The sequence below is a fragment of the Microtus oregoni genome, unplaced genomic scaffold (genome assembly GCF_018167655.1).
Source record: "Microtus oregoni isolate MIOR12 unplaced genomic scaffold, Mior012 000054F_ref0000373, whole genome shotgun sequence".
NCBI classification, from domain to species: domain Eukaryota; kingdom Metazoa; phylum Chordata; class Mammalia; order Rodentia; family Cricetidae; genus Microtus; species Microtus oregoni.
In genome coordinates, this window is record NW_024543830.1 from 13,934,073 (window position 1) to 13,952,838 (window position 18,766).

The 18,766-nt window shown below is 38.8% G+C and overlaps 1 protein-coding gene across 2 annotated transcripts in view; it reads left to right on the forward strand.

Annotated features, from left to right (window-relative positions):
* The first annotated feature begins 748 nt into the window (after positions 1 to 748).
* The window catches only part of LOC121437979 (ligand-dependent nuclear receptor-interacting factor 1-like), a 58,142-nt gene continuing 40,124 nt past the window's right edge, over positions 749 to 18,766 (forward strand). The window contains exon 1 of one of the 2 annotated variants that reach the window (XM_041638134.1): positions 749 to 892. In XM_041638134.1, the coding sequence (XP_041494068.1) occupies positions 845 to 892 (48 nt within the window). In that variant the 5' untranslated portion in view covers positions 749 to 844. The remainder of the gene's footprint in view (positions 893 to 18,766) is intronic. The other variant, XM_041638132.1, reaches the window with a different exon arrangement.

Here is an 18,766-nt window from a genome sequence, read left to right on the forward strand (position 1 = left end):
TTCTGGTTAAGCACATAATAGGAACCATCCTTCATATCTGAAGAAACTGGACACGTTATAAAAGTTCTTCACTTGGTATTATGCTCACCGGATGTGGAAGCAGCCCTGCGCTCTCCAGCAGTGGCTAAACCAGAACAGTGCACAGGAGCCTTTGATGCCAGCACTCTAAAAGAGGAAGCAGGCTTTCGAAGTAACTGTCAGCCCCAGCCAATTCCTGGCCAATCTGGGCTAAATGAGACCCTGTCTTAAAACAAAATTTAGATCTTCAATCACGTTTTTGTTCTTTTGTTTATGAAAATGTTTTAAGGTACATGTATGGAGAAATAAAACTTAATGATCATAAGCTACAAGTCGATAAATTGTTAGTAATTTAGATGTACAATATAATCAGTACATGAGGCTAAAAAGAAAGCCGCCTTGTATTTGCTCACCTTTTCCAACTTATTAAGTGAAAAAACAACAACAACAAAAACCTGTTTTACCAGGTTAAATGATTGTTCTGCGATCACGTCTCAAAGCTGCCCCCACATGGCTGATTTAGAACCTGCATCAGTTCAGATTCTGCTCCAGCTTTGGGGCGAAAAGGTTTGGCTGCAGAGACCTCTAGGATGTCTCCGCCTCCATCCTGAACCAGTTGTCTACTTCTGCGTGTTTCCCGGGCAACCGACTCCAGCCTCTGTCTCGCGGGAACCATAGTTTCCGGCTGTGACGTCACAGCCGAGGCAACGGTGGCAGGCTCAGGTGCTAGCCAAAGGACCGCCCACTGAGAACTCGCTACGCTAGCGGCCCTAGGTCTATAGGTCCGGAGCTCCCTCCCCAGAGCACTTTGTATTGCTTTGCTGTCATGGCTGGCGGGACCCGCGCAAGAAGCAGGGCAGACAAGGCGAGGCAGGTGAGTACCGCTTGCACTGAAGGACCAGCTGTCTGTGCAGCTAGAGTGAGCATCGGAGGCTCTCGGATCTTCATTGGTCAAGAGACCCTCCTGTGGAAAAGCGTGTATCCTAATCTCTTGCCAAGACAAAATAAATAAATAAATAAATAAATACATAATACATAAAAATTAGTTAACAGAAACGATTTTGAATGCCCTCCTATAAAGAAACGATGAGTGCCTGACATGAAAATATGCCAGTTGCTCTGATCGTTGCACACTGCAGAATGTATTGAAATGTCACAATGTGCCTCATACACATACAATTACTGTGTCGATGGAAATATATTTACAGTCAAATGGAAGATGAATAACTACATAAACTCTAAATGGCAGCTTATCAGTGGACAAAGGATTTTGGTGGACATTTCTCCTCAGAAATTACAGAAATAATAAGCAGATGAAAACAAAACACTTAACCTTAGTCATAGGAAAATGCAATCAATACCTCACATAGAGAGCAGTTTACTCACTAAGATTGTAATTTTAAAATATTGCATAACAGCAACTATTGGCAAGCATGGGGAAGAATTTGGATGGCTAAACATTTTGGCTGAGATCGTAAATGATATATCTATTACTGGAAACAGGTTAGCAGTTTCACAAAACATAAATGACGACTATATCTTCTGATCCAGCAGTTCTAGAGACAGGCAAATAGGGCTCTTGCTTGCTTGTTTTTATTTTTATTTTTGAAACTCTAATAACATTTTACCTTCTCTTTCTTCCCTCCAAACCCACTCATGTACCCTCCCTACTCTCTTTCAAATTCATTGCCTTTTCAACATACATGTACACATATACATGACACAAATATAAGCTTTTCAGCCTATATAATGTTACTTCTATTCGTGTGTGTGTGTGTGTGTGTGTGTGTGTGTGTGTGTGCATGCGTGTAAACAGGGTTTTGTGTAGCCCAGGCTGGTCTTGAACTTTATATATACCCAAACATGACCTCAAACTTCTAATCCTCCTTCCTCCAAGTTCCTGTGCTGAGGTCTCAGGCATACACCACCATGCCTGGCTGAAAACAGGTTCCCAAACCAAATTTTGGATAAGTTTGTTCACAGCAGCAGCATTTCCGAAGTGAAAACCATCCAAATGTCCATCAACAGGTGAAGTGCATTAAGAAATTGTAATATAAAGGAAGAATAATGTATTGGTACATGCTACAGCTACCTGAATTCAGAAGCACAATGCTAAGAAGATTAGGCAGACAAAAATCCGACGACATCAGTTTCAGTGTGTGTTCATTATCTGGTATAGCTTATTCCACTGAAGTAGAATGTTTTGATCGGTGTTTGCTGAGAGTTGGAAGAAGGGTAAAAGGTAATTGCCCATTGGTGAAAGTATTTTGGAATTAGATAAAGAGCATTGTTTTACAGCATTGTGGATAAATAAAAATGTATAGTCAATAAAAATCTTTCATTGATTTGGTTGCTCTGGAGAACTCCCATTAATATAAGCAAACTAAGGAAGGTCATTGATTGAAACCTCTTTTTTTCAATATAGATACTTACTGCTGTTCATTTTACTTTATGTATTTCTTTAGAGGTGTTCTAACACTTTTTAAAAATGAATAGTTTATCTTTAAGTAGTTTAAGAGACACAGGAAAGTGGAAATTATTCCTGTACCCCCTCACCTCTAGTATCGTCCGCCTTTATTTTTAGCATCTTAGATTACTGTTGTCTACTTGTTGCAATTGACAAACTAATGATGATAGAGTCAAGATGCTTACTCTTGGTGTTATATACGCTATGGTTTTTGACCAATCTATAAATATATTTACATTTATAAAGTGTAAGTAACATGTGGATTTACTTTTACAAAATCATTCAAAATAATTGTTTCATTGCCGTAAAATCTTCTATGCCCTGCTTACTCATTTTTTTTTTTGCCTGTGAAACTTCAAAATGATTTTATTTTGTGTGTGTGTTTGTTTTGTTTTGTTTTTGGTGGGGGGTTACCTCTACTGGTAGAAGTTTGAACATGAACTTGTATCTGCTACAGATTGCTATGGTAAAGATGTTTGGGACCCATCCCTCTAGTTAATATGTTTAAATGCATTGTTACAGTGTTTGGAGAGTTGGGGGAGGTGATGAGGCAATGAGTGCAGAACACTCATGATTGGGATCTGTGCTCTTATAAAAGATCTCAGAGCCCTACCGAGTGAGTCCTTCTCTTTGCTAATTGCGGTTATAGTGAAAAGAACAAAACAGCAATGACGTCTGTTTACCAGGAAGTGGGCCTAACTAGAAAGCAAGTAAGACTTGTTCATAGACTTCCAAGCTTTGAGTTTCTGTTGCCATAGCAACCTGAGGATACTCAATCAAGGATCCACTCTAAGCACTGCTCAAAGCTTACAGCTATTTTGGTCCCTTAGTAAATGGCAGGCCAGAGTAAGACACCAACTGAGAAGTATGTTGTCTTCAAAAATCTAAATAGGCAAATTACTGAATTGGAGTAGCCCTTTCTTGGTTGTATACAGGATCATATTAAATGGTTTATTCACCAGAGCCTGAGAAATTGAGGGATTTCATGGAGTTAGAATGATTTAAGAGTTTACTTGGATATATTTCCCAATATATGACATTATAATATCACTCACCAATACATCTAGAGTGTAGTCTAGGTCTAGTCAAGATAATATCAATATAGTGGACCATTGTGATATTTTGTAGAAGGGAAAGGGTCTTAACATCTCTCTAACTTTGCCTTGTGAGATGCTCAGCAGATAAAGGTGACTGTCACCAAGGCTTAGAACTTTAGTTAAACCTCTGGGACCCAGATGGTAAAAGAAGAGAATTGATTCACAAAAGTTGCCCTCTGACCTTCACATATGCATTGCTGAAGCTTGTGCATGTCACTCTCCCCTCCCCACATATAGATAGATAGATAGATAGATAGATAGATAGATAGATAGATAGATGGATAGATAGACAAATAGACAGAAGGACAGATAGATGATTAATGTATGTATTTTAAAAGAACTCTTTAAAAATCTCACCAAACCAAATTGTAACATAGTGTTAAAAAGCAGTGAAACTATGTTGCTGTCCTTGTTAGGTGAAAGCAAATTTCTTCTAGTGAGCATTATGGACAGAAATGAAGAAAAAGACATTTTTCAGGAATGTCTTTCCACTTACAGAAAAAGGCTTCTGCAAATACTTTGAAGACTAAAGTAATAGGTGTGTTAAATCTGTTTTGCACCACTGTCACAAAATACGTGAGGTATACTAACTTTTCCCCCCAAAAAAGTTTGTTTATTTAGTTCATAGTCTTGAAGACTAGAGGACAATGTGCCATCATTGCCTTAACTCTGGTGAGGATTTTGTGATAGATAGCAATATAATAGTAGAAGCATGTTTAGGAAGAATAGATTACATAATCAGACAGAAATCTAGTGAGAAAATGAATAGTTCTTTCATTTTTTTACATCTATAACACTCTGTCTTTATCTCTGTCGCTAAAAATTATTCAAGCAATTGTGGGTATTTCAGACTTCCTACTATATGTTGTTTACCAACTAGAGTAAGAAATTTCAGTAGTATGATTCACTGAGTCCAAAAGAATGACGACCAGGACCTCCTTGTTTGAAAACAAGAGAATTATAATTGGGGAAGATAAGTTGCCTTTCTTGTACCTTTTAATCCTGTTTGAACCCTAAATGGACTGAGTGATGTTCTTCTCCTAAGTGAGAATGGTATTCTTTAGTCAGTCTAAATTTAAATGTTCATCTCTTTCTGAAATAGCCTTACAGACACTCCCAGAAATGTTTTACCATCTAGCCTAAAATCCCTTTACCCAATAAAGCTGGCATCTAAAATTAACCATCAAGTTATCAAAAGGGTTATGCCAATATTGCTAACATGAACATTTGCCTCATTATCTTTCTAGTTGGGAATGTATGTTTATATAATCCAAATATGTTTTTAACTCCACATATAAAATGTTAAACCTTCTGAAATGTTTTAGATGTAGTTTGTTCTCCAAAGGCTATGTGGAGAAAGTTGATCACTCCTCCAATGTGGTGAGAGGTGACAAATCCTCCAGTGGTGGTGAACAGAATGGAAAATGAATAGGTCTTCAAGAATTATAATACCTTTCAGAAATTTATAGATTAGAAACACCCAGAACTTTTATGAATCTGCCTGTGTGTGAAACTGAGCATCAGGTACGCAATGAAAAGAAAAGCTGGCTGACTTTGAGAGGTGCAGGAGGGAGTTAAATAGTAGATATTTACAAACCAGAATTATTTGTGCCTATTTTTATAATAGAGATAATGAAAAATAATATTCAGAGCAAAGCAAAATGATAAATAATGTGAACTCAGAGGCACACAATCTGAAACTCTGAATATGTAATTTAATGTAGAAAATTTGCCATCTGTGCAGCAGGCAAACACCAGAGAAAGTACACCCTTGCCCTTCATACTTCAAAGTTTATTTTCCACTACTCGTAATTACATTAAGAGAAGTATTATTATTAAGCATTTCAGCTGGGGGGTAGCACAATCTTCTCCATTTTTGTTTCTGAAGATCTCTCCTGTCTACTGCTTGAGTGACAATACTGAGTATCAGTGTAGGCTGAGGAAACTGTTGTGGCCTGGACTCAGACCCAGGGACACCGACCCACATGGTGGGAGGTAGTGGCTTCACTATATAGGGAAGTAGGTGGCACAAACATTTGGAATTTGCAGCTCAGCCAAAGTTTCACCCATGTGAGACTAACTCACATGTAGTTGACTAATACATGTAGATGACTAAGACTAAAATGTCCAGGGCACATAGGATTATTCATGACCCATATGTCCTCCCAGATTGTCTTCTTGTTTGCTTGCTTTCTACACTCCAAGAGGCCTAGAGACATTTGGTGGAAACAGTTATTCCTTGGACATTGCTTCACCCTTGCATACACTGGCATTAGAGGGCAGTTAACTGGTGGGACTTGGATTCATCTGTGTGGAGCAGCATGAGGGCAGCTTTCAAACTTTTTGTGTTGATGGGACTATCTATGAAGAACATTAGCATGAATTCAGCCTACCAGCAGTCATAATAGTAGTGTGTGTACTTCCACGGTGAAGGCAGGACAGAGAGTAGCCTGCATAAAGCTGTTTCTGAACTAACCTGTTTAACGTGTTTGGATTTCAGAGAAGAGAGTAAATGACTTAACACCCATTTGGCCCACACAAGCCTGGGGGGAAAGGCATCTCTTTGTCTTCATTTTTTTTTTCTGTAAGAAAGAAATATCACTAGTCTTTTCAATTGTTCTTTCTTTGCAAGTATTATGCTGTTATCTTCGTCCACACCATCATTTCTCACACCTTCATCCCACCGAGCTTGCTTCTCTTTTTCCGTTTTCACCCCCACTTCTTATTACTTATTAACATTTCATATTCTCCCAATAAAAAGTTTAGTATCTTGTAAGTCCCCCACCTTCCTTATTTCATATCATTATTGGATTAAAACCTGTCGATTCCGTTTTGTGTATCTTGTTTATTATATGTGGTTAAAGTATTTTCAATGTTGCCATGGTATGCTTTTGCTTCGCTAAGTGGTAGTGGGGACTGGGACTTTAAGAAAAAAGTTTGCCACTGAGAAATCTTCGTATAAAGTGAAGGGGGAGTATCTATCTCAACACATACATAAATAATATGAAAACACCAAAACAATGAGAAGCAAGGCATTTTGACTCCCTCAAAATTTTATAACTTCCGAAACTGAATGAGAAGGTATTGATATTTTTTAATTATTGGACAAAGAATTCAAATGTTTAAGTTGGAGATGATCGGTGTTCTCAAACAGGATTCAAACATTGAATAAAGCAAAATATGTCAATACAGGATTTTCATGAGAAATTTCTCAGAGATAGAGATGAGGAGGAGGAGGAAGAGGAGGAGAAGGAGGAAAAGACTACTTAAACAGACATCTTGGGAATAAATGAAAAGATGAAGAAATTGCTCAACATCAGTATACTAAATCAAGATAAAAGCATCAATTAAAGAAATGGACAGTGAATTATTTCATTTGAATAACAATAAAGAAAAATCATGACCATAGAATTTTCAACAACTCTGGAACACATAAAAAGACCATATCCAAAAATCCTTGGAATAGACAAAGAAGTAAAATAAAACTGATAACAGAGAACTATGTTCAATGAGTCTAGGAAGATATGAGAACACCTTAATACCTAAGGGAACTATAACACCAAATGAACATGACTAGACAATAACCTGATCATATCAGGCTATAGTTCAAGTATCACAAGTACAGAGCTAAGAAAGAATATTGAAAACTGCAAGACAAAGATGTCTAGTTACAAACTAAGGTAAGCATCAGATTTTGCAGCAGAAACTCCAGAAGTCAGGAAATAAGGAATGGGGGTATTTCAATATGTTAAGGTAAATAACTTCACTTACTTCCACCATTCTATTTATTACTGCCTGCAGCTCATTTGGACATTCAGCAAGTAGTGCTGTATCATCGGTGAAATGCAAGTTATTGATTCGAACACCACCTATCTGCATGCCTATGTCCTCATCCTCCAGGGCTGTTATTATTATTAATTCCAGGAATATATTAAAGAGTAGTGGTGAGAGGACGCATCCCTGCAACGCTCCTACAATTGTCTTAAACTGATTACTTAATTTGCCACAGACTTTGACTGATGCAAATGTATCTTTATGAGCATTTTCTAATATTCTTATGACTTTTCTCTGGGTACCCGTAGAACCACGTTGTTTCCTAAAGTTCTTTCCTCCAGGTTCTATTGAACGTCTTCCTGAAGTCGATGTAGGAGACATATAAGTCTTTTCCAATTTCTTAGTATACTTCTACCAGTTGCCTCCAAATGAAGATCTGATCAATTGTGTTCCTGTTAGCTCTGAATCCATACTGGACCTCTGCTAGGATTTCCTCTGTTTTGCCCTTGATCCTTTGCGGGATAATGGAGGAGAAGATCTTGCTGCTATGACACAACAAACTAATCCCCTGTAATTTGAATAGCCCAGCTTGTCCTTCTTGTGTATGGGAATTGTGACTGAGTGCTTCCATCCCGTGGGTATCACTTCTCATATCTCTCTGAAGAGTCTGAAAAGCGCCTTGGCTCCAGAGCCTGTTGTCATCGCCTCCAGTTCCTTCACCGTGATGCCATCCACTTCTGGGCCCTTCCTGTCTGCATTTCACTCCCTTGATAGCTTCCTCTGTCTTGCTCCTCATCATCTCTGGTGTTCAAGCGGCTGCCAAAGTGTTTCTCATTGTAGTCTATGAGATATAATGCATGAGAAGGGTGCACAAGGATATTAACATTGTAATAAAGAATCAGAACCTCAAGCAAACAGTCAAATCTCAGTTCAAAGGAGGAGACTATTTCAGATATCAAGAGGGAGATAGGGATATCAAGGGTTGAGTTCCAGTCACTAGAAAAGATTTGGTCAGCAAGAGACATAACGACAACAACAAAATTACAAGTATATGAGATACTTGTCTTGAGCTGCCTTCTTTACAACTTTGAAACCTGGGCAATGAAACGCTCCTCAGAACAGTGGCTGAATGTGTTTGAGATGGTATGTCTCAGCAGGATTCTAGGTGTCACACAAAGAGATAGGGTGCTCAACGATGACATTAAGAAACATCTCTATCTACGGATGGAAGTAAACTACAGGATACAGCGATGGTGTTTGAGATACTTCGGTCATGTTACGAGAATGAATGACTGCAAATACCCAAAGATAGCCCTGCTTGGAGGAGTGCACGGGATAAGGAAAAGAGGAAAGCTCAAAAAACAAAGGATAGCATAAAGGAAGACTGTGCAATCTTGGGGATAACAATAACACAAGCATCTAGGACTACCCAGGATAGGAACAACTGGAGAATCGCCATAAATGGGCTGCCCATGCATGTTTGAGCATTGCCGGGGCATAAATGATGAAATGATGAATGAAGGTAAATGACTGCCAGCCAAGATGGCTATATCTAGCAAAATAAGCTTTGAAAACCAAAGGAGGTATAAAGACTTTCCAAGATATAAGTACTGATTAAAGACATAACCACTAAGCCAACAACTGCTGAAGATACATAAATAAATTATACAAATCAATGGGGGCAGAGAGATAGGCATGAACAATAGAGTCCAGGAAAAATTAATTTCATGAAATTAGTAGAACTAATAAGAATTAGGAAAGAATCAAATATTTTCAGCTTTGCAAACCAGCTAAGCTCCTAGGTGAATTGGGGAAAAAGAAAAGAACAGAGAGTGCTTGAATCAACCAGCAAAAAGCACAAAAAGATAAAATTAAAAAAAAAACCATGACTTAGCACACAGTTCTCAGTAACACTGCTAAATGTAAATTGTCTTTGCTCTCCAGTTAAAAGACACAAACTGGCTAGCTAGATTAAACTATAAAATCCAACCGTTTGCTGTCCACAGGAAACTACATGTTGCTGTCAAAGAAACCGAGACTAAAAGTAGAACCTTGGGAAATAAATTCTAAGCAAACATTTTGACAATCTTTTTTGTCAAAAAAAAGTATTTGACAAAAATACTTCTATAATGGTTAATCTTGGTCAACTTTTGTGGATTTAGAATTACTAAGGAGAAACATTTATGGGCTTGTCTGTGAAAATGTTAATAGAATAGATAAACTGAGGAGGAAAGGCGCACCTTGGCTGTGCATGGCACCGTCCCACGGGCTGGTAGCTCAGACTAAATCCAAGGGTAAGAAGAGAGTCAGATAGGTGCTGGCATTCTTTTGTCTCTGCTTCCTTGTCTACTCAAATATAAAGAAGTAGTCACATGCTCTGATGCTGTAAACAAGACTTGTCCCTGCTGCCATGTCTTCCCTGCCATAATAGACAGTAGCCTCAAATAAATTCTTCCACTTTTAAGTTGCTTCTTACAAAGCCATTTGTCTCAGCAATGAGAAAACTAACATGACTTATGTGTCAGAAAGTATACTTAAAATAAGCTGAACGATGAGACAAAGTTACTATATACTAATATAAGAAACAATCTCCCAATAAGATATAACAGTTATAAACATATGTTCACTGAATATTGATATATCCAATTTTAAAAACAAACACTATCCGACCTAAAGAGATAATTTTGTCTATATACAACGATAGTACGGGATTTAAATTTCTCATTCTCATCAATAGCATATCAAGTCAAAACTGATGAGATACTTCAGAATTTAACAATAACATAATCATGGAAACCACACACATCGATATAATATTGTATCCAGCAGCTGTATGTTCTAGTTTGCATTTTGCTGCTATGATAAAACACGGACCAAAATTAGTTTGTGGTAGGAAAAGGTTTATCTTTTTTTTTGTATATATATATATATTTTTTTATTGAGAAAAGGAGAAAAAAAAACAAGTTTCCACCTCCTCCCAGCCTCCCATTTCCCTCCCCCTCCTCCCCCCCTACGCCCCCTCCTCCCACCTTTCTCCCCCTCCCCCCACTCCTTTCCCCCTCCCTCTCCAGTCCAAAGAGCAGTCAGGGTTTTCTGCCCTGTGGTAAGACCTAGGACCTCCCACCTCCGTCCATATCTAGGAAGGTGAACATCCAAACTGGCTGGGCTCCCACAAAGCCATCACATTACGTAGGATCAAACCCCCGTGCCATTGTCCTTTGCGTCTCATCAGCCCTCATTGTTCGCCATGTTCAGAGAGTCCAGTTTTATTTCATGCTTTTTCAGTCACAGTCCAGCCGGTCTTGGTGAGCTCTCAATAGATCAGCTCCACTGTCTCAGTGGGTGGGTGCATCCCTCGTGGTCCCGACTTCTTTGCTCATGTTCTCCCTCCTTCTTCTCCTCATGGGGACTTTGGGAGCTCAGTCCAGTGCTCCAGTGTGGGTCTCTGTCTCTATCTCCATCCATCACCAGATGAAGGTTCTATGATGATATGCAAGATATTCGTCAGTATTGCTCAAGGATACGGTCATTTCAGGTTCCCTATTCTCAACTGCCCAAGGAACTATCTGGGGACCTCAGCTTGGGCACCTGGGAGCCCCTCTAGGGTCAGGTCTCTTGCCAACCCTAAAGTGGTTCCCTTAACTAAGAATTGTGGTTCCGTGCTCCCCTGTCCAACCTTCCTTTATCCCAATCCTCCTGCTTTCCCAAGGCCCGACCTCCTTCCCTTCTAACTTTTCTCTCCCCATCTCCCCTTACCCCCCAACCCACCCCACCCCAAGATCCCAATTTTCTCCCCGGCAATTTTGTCTACTTCCCTTAGCCAAGAGGATAACTATATGTTTTTCCTTGGGTTCCCCTTCTTACTTAGCTTCTTTAGATTCACCTATTGTAGACTCCGTGACCCTTATTTATGGTTAGAAACCAATTATGAGTGAGTACATCCCATGTTCATCTTTTTGGGTCTGGGATACCTCACTCAGGATAGTGTTTTCTATTTCCATCCATTTGCATGCAAAATTCGAGAAGTCATTGTTTTTTACCGCAGCATAGTACTCTAGCGTGTATATATTCCATACTTTCTTCATCCATTCTTCCATTGAAGGGCATCTAGGTTGTTTCCAGGTTCTGGCTATTACAAATAATACTGCTATGAACATAGTTGAACAAATACTTTTGTCATATGATAGGGCATCTCTTGGGTATATTCCCAAGAGTGGTATTGCTGGGTCCAGGGGTAGGTTGATCCCGAATTTCCTAAGAAACCGAAACACTGACTTCCATAGTGGTTGCACAAGATTGCATTCCCACCAGCAATGGATGAGGGTACCCCTTCCTCCACAACCTCTCCAGCAAAGGTTATCGTTGGTGTTTTTGACTTTAGCCATTCTCACAGGTGTAAGATGATATCTCAAAGTTGTTTATGCTGCCAGATAATGATCCGCTGTTGGGGAAACTTGTTCATAGCTCACACTCAATTAATTATTTAGCTAACTTTTTTATATAAGTCAGTCCCCATTGCCCAGGGATGGCACTACGCACAGTGGCCTGGGCCCACCTATATCCATCAACAATTAATGCTTCCACAGACATGCCCACAGGCCGGTATGATGGGTGCAGTTCCTCAGTTGAGGTTCCCTCTGCCCTAGTGACTCAAGTTTATCTCAAATTGACAAAAACTAAGCATCACACATGTTTTACTACCACATAAAACTTTTTCCAAAATAGATATTTTTTTCCCGATAAAACAAGTCTTAATAACTTAAAATAAAGTGCCATATATCGTTGGAGCAGTCTCTAGCTGTAATTGTGCGAAACGGGGAAGCTATGTACGTCCACAGTGCAATGATGGGGCATCCATCGGGTAGATGCTCCCACTCCAAAATGGAGAAATTGCCGGGTGGTGGTGGCGCATGCCTTTAATCCCAGCACTCGGGAGGCAGAGGCAGGCGGATCTCTGGGAGTTCGAGGCCAGCCTGGTCTACAAGAGCTAGTGCCGGGACAGGCTACAGAGAAACCTTGTCTCAAAATAAAAAAGAGAGAGAAGAAATTGGAAAGATGAAAGCATGATGTATCCCCAACAAAGCCAAACCTAGCAAGTCAAATTCCATTAGAATTTAAAATTAAGAAACTATCCTCTTCGGATTGATATCCTGTCAGCTTAGTGAGATGGCAGTGTCATACCAATGAGACTGGGTGTTAGCAACAAGCCTTAGTTTGGGTTATTATTGCTATGATGAAACCCCGTGACCAAAGGAACTTGTGGAAGAAAAGATTTATTTGGCTTATGCTTCCACATTACAGTTCATCATCAAAGGAAGTCAGAATAAGAATTCAAACAGGGCAGGAACCTCTGTACCAGGAGCTGAGACAGAGGCCATGAAAGGATGTTCCTTACTGGAATAGCACCTGTGGCTTTCTCATCCTGTTTTCTTATAGAACCCAGACTCACCTGCCCAGGAGTGGTTCTACCCACAATGGTCTGGGTTTTCCCCCACATCAATTAGTACTTAAGAAAATGCTCTACAAAGAAAACCAGCCTACAAATCACAATTCCAGACAACCTAGACAACAATGAGGACCCTAAGAGAGACATACATGAATCTAATCTACATGGGAAGTAGTAAAGACAAGATCTCCTAAGTAAATCGGGAGCATGGGGACCATGGGAGAGGGTTGAAGGGGAGGAGAGAGGCAGGGAGGGGAGCAGAAAACAAATGCATAACTCAATAAAATCAATAAAAAGGAAAATGCTCTAAAGATTTTCATATAGACTGGTCTTATTGAAGCATTCTTCTAGCAAGGCTCCCTCCTCGCCAGTGACTTTAGCCTGTGTCTAATTAGCATAGAACTAGGCAGAACCCCAAACCTACATGATTCCTTACTCTATGCCATCTCCATGGATCTTTATAGTGACTCATCCCCCTGGTTCTTTGTGGGAACTAGTCTGGTCTGCTGACATAGAGGAGATTGTTCTAGTTTCTTTGACTCAGTAGTTAACAATCTTAAGTCCTGAGGCCACATGCTATGAGGTTGTGATAAGAGTAGAAGACCTGACGTTCTTTAAATGTCTTTATGTTTATTTTTTCCCTAATATGAATATATGCACCAGACCAGTTCTGTTGTAAACTCTTGTATAATCCCAGAAGTCTGGAAGTCTCCTATGGTATGATTCCTTTAGACTTCAAAGCATTTCTGCTGGTCTAATTCCATGTACATACTTGGCTCCAGCTGAGATAGTTGATTTCATGGATAATCTCTAGACATATGTAATCTTTGGCTAGAACCATCGTATTCTTCCCTGAACATACTTTCTCAACTCTTACGATATAGATAACACCGAAGTTATGATTCCTTTTCACCAAATAGTTCCTTCAATTTTCTGTCTCCTCAGATTTTACCATAAACAGAAGAGGAAAACATTCAAAACTTTACTGAGATATAGCCATTCCTAGAGTTCCAAGGTTATAAGACACAATTTAGTCAAAAATTTGCACACACACACAGAGGGAGAGAGAGAGATATTCCTTGACATGAAAAAGATCATACAAAATAAATACTAAAGTAACTCAACAAATGAAGCATACACTTGCCTCTAGTTATCTGCTAGTGCAATTAAATCCTGAGTGAGAAAAGTTAAATCATGAATTTTTCTTCTGCTTCTCAGATCCCACAGAATAATCTCTGCCTTAGGTAAGGTGCGTTGGAAGATTGGTGCACTGATTACTCTTCCCCACATTCAAGAATAGATGGGTTTTCATCAGATATAGAATAGAAATAAAGAAAATTTTCAAATATTTTCATAGAACTAAAAATCACAATATCTGGAATTTAAAGGCAGGGGATGGTTAACCAGAAGAGGAAAGAATATAAGGAACTGAATACAGATCATTAAACAGAAAGAAAAACAAAATAATAAAGAGAACAAAGAAAAAGAGAGAGGGCTTAAAGACAATGGAAGAAATCATTAGTTGCACGAAGAGACATGAAATGAAATTTCAGATGTTAGAAGGGCAAATGTAGTAGAAGAGGATAGCCTTCTTTGGGTGGATATGGCACCGTACATATAATCTTAGCATTCAGGATGCCAAGATAGGAGGGCTGTAAGTTTGAGGCCAGCCTATGTTTCTTGGTTGTCAGAGTGATTTGGGTATTGTAATGTTTGTGTTCAAGTTAACTTTTATTCAATAATGGCCCTAAAATGCAAGAATGCTGATGCTGGCGTTTGAAATATGCCAAAGAGACGCTGTAAAAAGCTGAAAATAAGATGAAGTGAAATGTACATTCAAACATGTGTTTATATGAAAACTAGCTTAGAAAATTCACCCTATGTAAAACAGTGGTAGAGAGATAAGAGTATCAAAAAAGTTTGGTACACATAGAAAACAAGAGGGGAATGGCAGGTTTAAAACCAACTACATAGCTGCTAACATTAAATGCAAATGGGTAGTGAGCAATTTAAAGAAAAAAGTCATGCTAGCAAAAATGATCCAACTATTTGCTGTGTATAAGTAATTGTATTCAAAAAGAAAAAACTGTTGGAAGTTAAGGAATTGAAAATGATCCTATAGAACTGGCAATCAATTAAATATGTGGCTATAATATCACACAGCACAGACTTGAAACCATGCTGCTAGGGGTAAAGATGGTATTTTTCATAGAAATGTAAAACAGAAAGCTTTTTTATGAACTCTAGCAAACTTTCTAAAAGAAATTAAGTTCTTCAGAAGATCTTTCTAAAAATAGAATATGGGAAACTTTACTTACTTCTTTGTTGCTAGGTGTGACACTAAAATTTTACTATGATACTCAGGTCAGACCAGATTTCACAAGAGCCATCCATGCCAAATCTATTATATTTATAGTACAAAAATCTATATGCAGCATGTCAAGCTGGGCAGTGGTGGCATGTGCCTTTAACCCCAGCTCTGGGAAGGCAGAGACAGGTAGATCTCTGTGAGTTCAAGGCCACTATGATCTACAGAGCGACTTCCATGACAGGTTCCAAAGCTACAGAGAAACCCTGTCTCGAAAATTTAAAAAAAAAAACATGTAAAAATGATCAACTAAATGAACTGGATAACGTGCAGCAATATATGGGTGATTTAGTATCTGAAAATAAATGAGTCTAACCCAACATTAAGAAAAGAAACAAGTTTACATTATGATCTACCTCAACCTGCATTTAAAAAGGCATTTGGAAAAATTCAAAACTTTCATGAAAGAAAATATCAAAATCAACTAAAAGAAAACTCTCTTACCTGATTAAAAAAACTACAAAATTAACAAATTGGCTAACCTTATAGTGAGTAGTGAGACACTGCAGGATTTCCATCTAAAATCCGAAGCAAGACAAAGTGGTCTCTTTTATCTGCCCAACAAATCAAACATAAGTAGTCAAGCCTGTGGTGGAGACTAGAAAAGTATTCAGGAGATGAAAATAAACTGCATCTAAATAAGACCTGAAGAGAAGTATAACAGGAGACATGATCTCACACAGAGAAAACCTTAAGAATGCCAATAAAAACTATAGGACTGATAAATTAGTTTCATGAGGTTACAATATACAAGATTCCTATACAAAATTCAGTTGGAGAGATGGTTTCTGGGAAGATGCAGGATTAGGAAGCAAAATAAAAATTATTAAATATTAGATATCTACTTCTCTAGCTAGATAACAACAGCACCAATAGACTCTTACTTGTGTATTCATTTTAGGATTCTTGTCTAATTGAAGACTGTGGCGTAGTATCTACTTTAATGGCGAATTGTAGTGATATTTCCTTTGTATTTTAATAAATAAATCTTGCCTGAAGATCAGAGAGTAAAACAGTTGTGTTGGTCAGTTTTAATCCCAGTAGCCCTGCTAGTTTGCCATAGAAACCAGGCGGTACTGATGCACTTTAATCCCAGCACTAGAGAGGAAGATGGAAGACACAGATTTTGAATTCAGTCTCATTCTGGGGATTCCTGGAGGCAGAATCACCATTTTTTTTTTGACTGAGGTAATGGTAAGAGCCAGTGGCTGGCCACTTTGCTTTTTTGGTCTTCAGGTTGAACCCCAATATCTCTCTCTAGGTTATCATGCTACAGTGAATTATGGTAGATTTTGATCAATTTAATTTTTTTGTTGTTGTTTTGGGGACATTTATAGGGTTTTGTTTTTATTTGGTTTGGTTTTGAGTTTTTCAGACAGGGTTTCTCTGCGTGGGTCTGGCTATAATGGAACTCACTCTGTATAGATCAGGCTGGCTTCAAACTCAGAGATCGACTTGCCTCTACCTCTCAAGTGCTGAAATTAAAAGCATGCACTACCACCACCCTGCCCGTTTAATCTTTTAATACATTAGTACATTGGCAGCTACCTAACCTTTACTTTTTTAGACCCGTGGCAGAAAACTGTTAACAAGATCTGGGAGCAAATAGCACACGGTTTGTTGGCATGAGCAGAAGAAAAGGAGCCTGTCCTTCAAATAACAAGGATTTCTGTTCTGACTACTGCTGCTACTGATCACAGAAATGCAGAAAAAGGATGGGAAGTGCCTTTATATTTTCCCTATCCCTAGAGTTATGTTGCTTTTCATATGGCTAAAATGGTTTATAAAGAATTTAATGGGCAGGTGCCTCATTTTCTCACTCATGGTTCCTTTTCTACATTTTCAGAGAACAGACTTAGAGTTTGTCATTGCCATGTATGGGGGAAATCAGACAGCCATTGTGCATGCTAAGAGACCGATGAGGCTCAGGAAAGAAAGGAATGGTTAGAGGCAGAGTTTGGCCTAGAATGTTGCTAAAGGTTCATCTAGCATCGCAGTAGTCCTGTTAGGTTGTGGTGGAACCTTTGGAGTTGGTGCCTAATGTAAGTAACTTAGGTCAATGAAGGCATTCCACTGAAGCGAAGTGGGAGCCGTGTCCCCTTCCTGTTTCATTCATCCTGTTTCCCAGCTGCCGTGACTAGGTCCACTCATGCATTCTATGATACACTGTGCCACCCAAGGCCCAGACCAACAGGAATAAGTGACCCTGGCATAAAATCACTAAAACCATGAGCCCAGATGCAATTATCTGTGGTAGCCCACGTGTGACTCCGTTTCCATCGGGAATCAATCCTGACTTATAAGTCATCCGAATTCAAGCTTGCCTGCTCTACCTGCAGCCTTGAAAGCATACATTCTAGGCAGATTAGCACTAGAGAAGAGTTTTCTTACATCCGCCAGTATAAATTTATGGTGCTATTGTTGATGGGGACCCATCTTATGAGGACTCCTACTATATGCATTATGGCTTGGGTGACGGGAAACCCCTGTATTTTATGTCATTTAGTCCCATGATCTTTTCTCTCCTGTGTATCAGGAAGTCTTTCTAAGAAGCAGTGTGGGCCCAGGAACCCTATTAATGTGATCATCTGTCCTCTATGACACTCTTCTGTCCTGACGCTGTGCCTTGATTTAGAACTAGAAGCAGCTAGAGTAATTATTCAAGTGACTTCGTACTGAAACCCTGATATTGTGAATCAAAACAAATATTCCTTTTTTTAAGTTGTGTTTTCCAAGTAGTTTGTCACAGTGATGGAAGTCTGGGTAACACAGCAAGGGTCTAGCTTTATTTTTCTGCACATGTATATCTATTTGGTTTACTTAGCTTTTCATACTGACTTGAGTAGGCACTTGTGTCCAAAGTCATTTAAATATAGGTATAAAGGCTTCACTTGATAAAATGATATTTCTCTGTAGTTTTATTTGCATTTACCAGATAACTAAAGCTATTGAGTATTTTTTCATGTATATATTGGTCAATTGTGTGTCTTCTTTTGGGAACTTTTTATTATTGATAGAATTTTAAGCATCATGTTGAATGAGTGTGACATAAGTAGATATATTTGGTTTTTAATTGCAAGTATTTTTTCATATTACATATTCTGATCAGTTTCACCTCATTAATCTCCTCCCAAATTCTTCCAACCTTCCCTCCCATATAACTCCAGCCCTTGCCTCCTTTCTCTTTCTCTTTAAAAACAAACAAGCAAAAGCAAGAAAAACAAAACAAGCAAAACTGAAAAAACAAAGAAAAATCATGAGAAACATGCACACACAACCACAACCCCCACATAATCCTAAACCATATATACAAGCAAAGGACCAATAAGGTTTATTTAAATGTCCAAACCAATAAGAGACAAAGAATCTACAAAATGTCATTGAATTCATTTTGTCTTGGCATCTATTTCTGGATATAGAGTTTATTCTTAAGTGTGGTTTATATACCCAGTGAAACTCCTTTGCATGCTTCCTTTGAAAGCTATTGTCAGTTGGATGGAGCCTCTTGGTTAGAGATGGGAGCTCCTGTCCTCTTTCTCTATTGGTGTTGGAAGCCCATTTGGCTTGGACCTGTACAGGCTCTGCAGTTGCAGCCA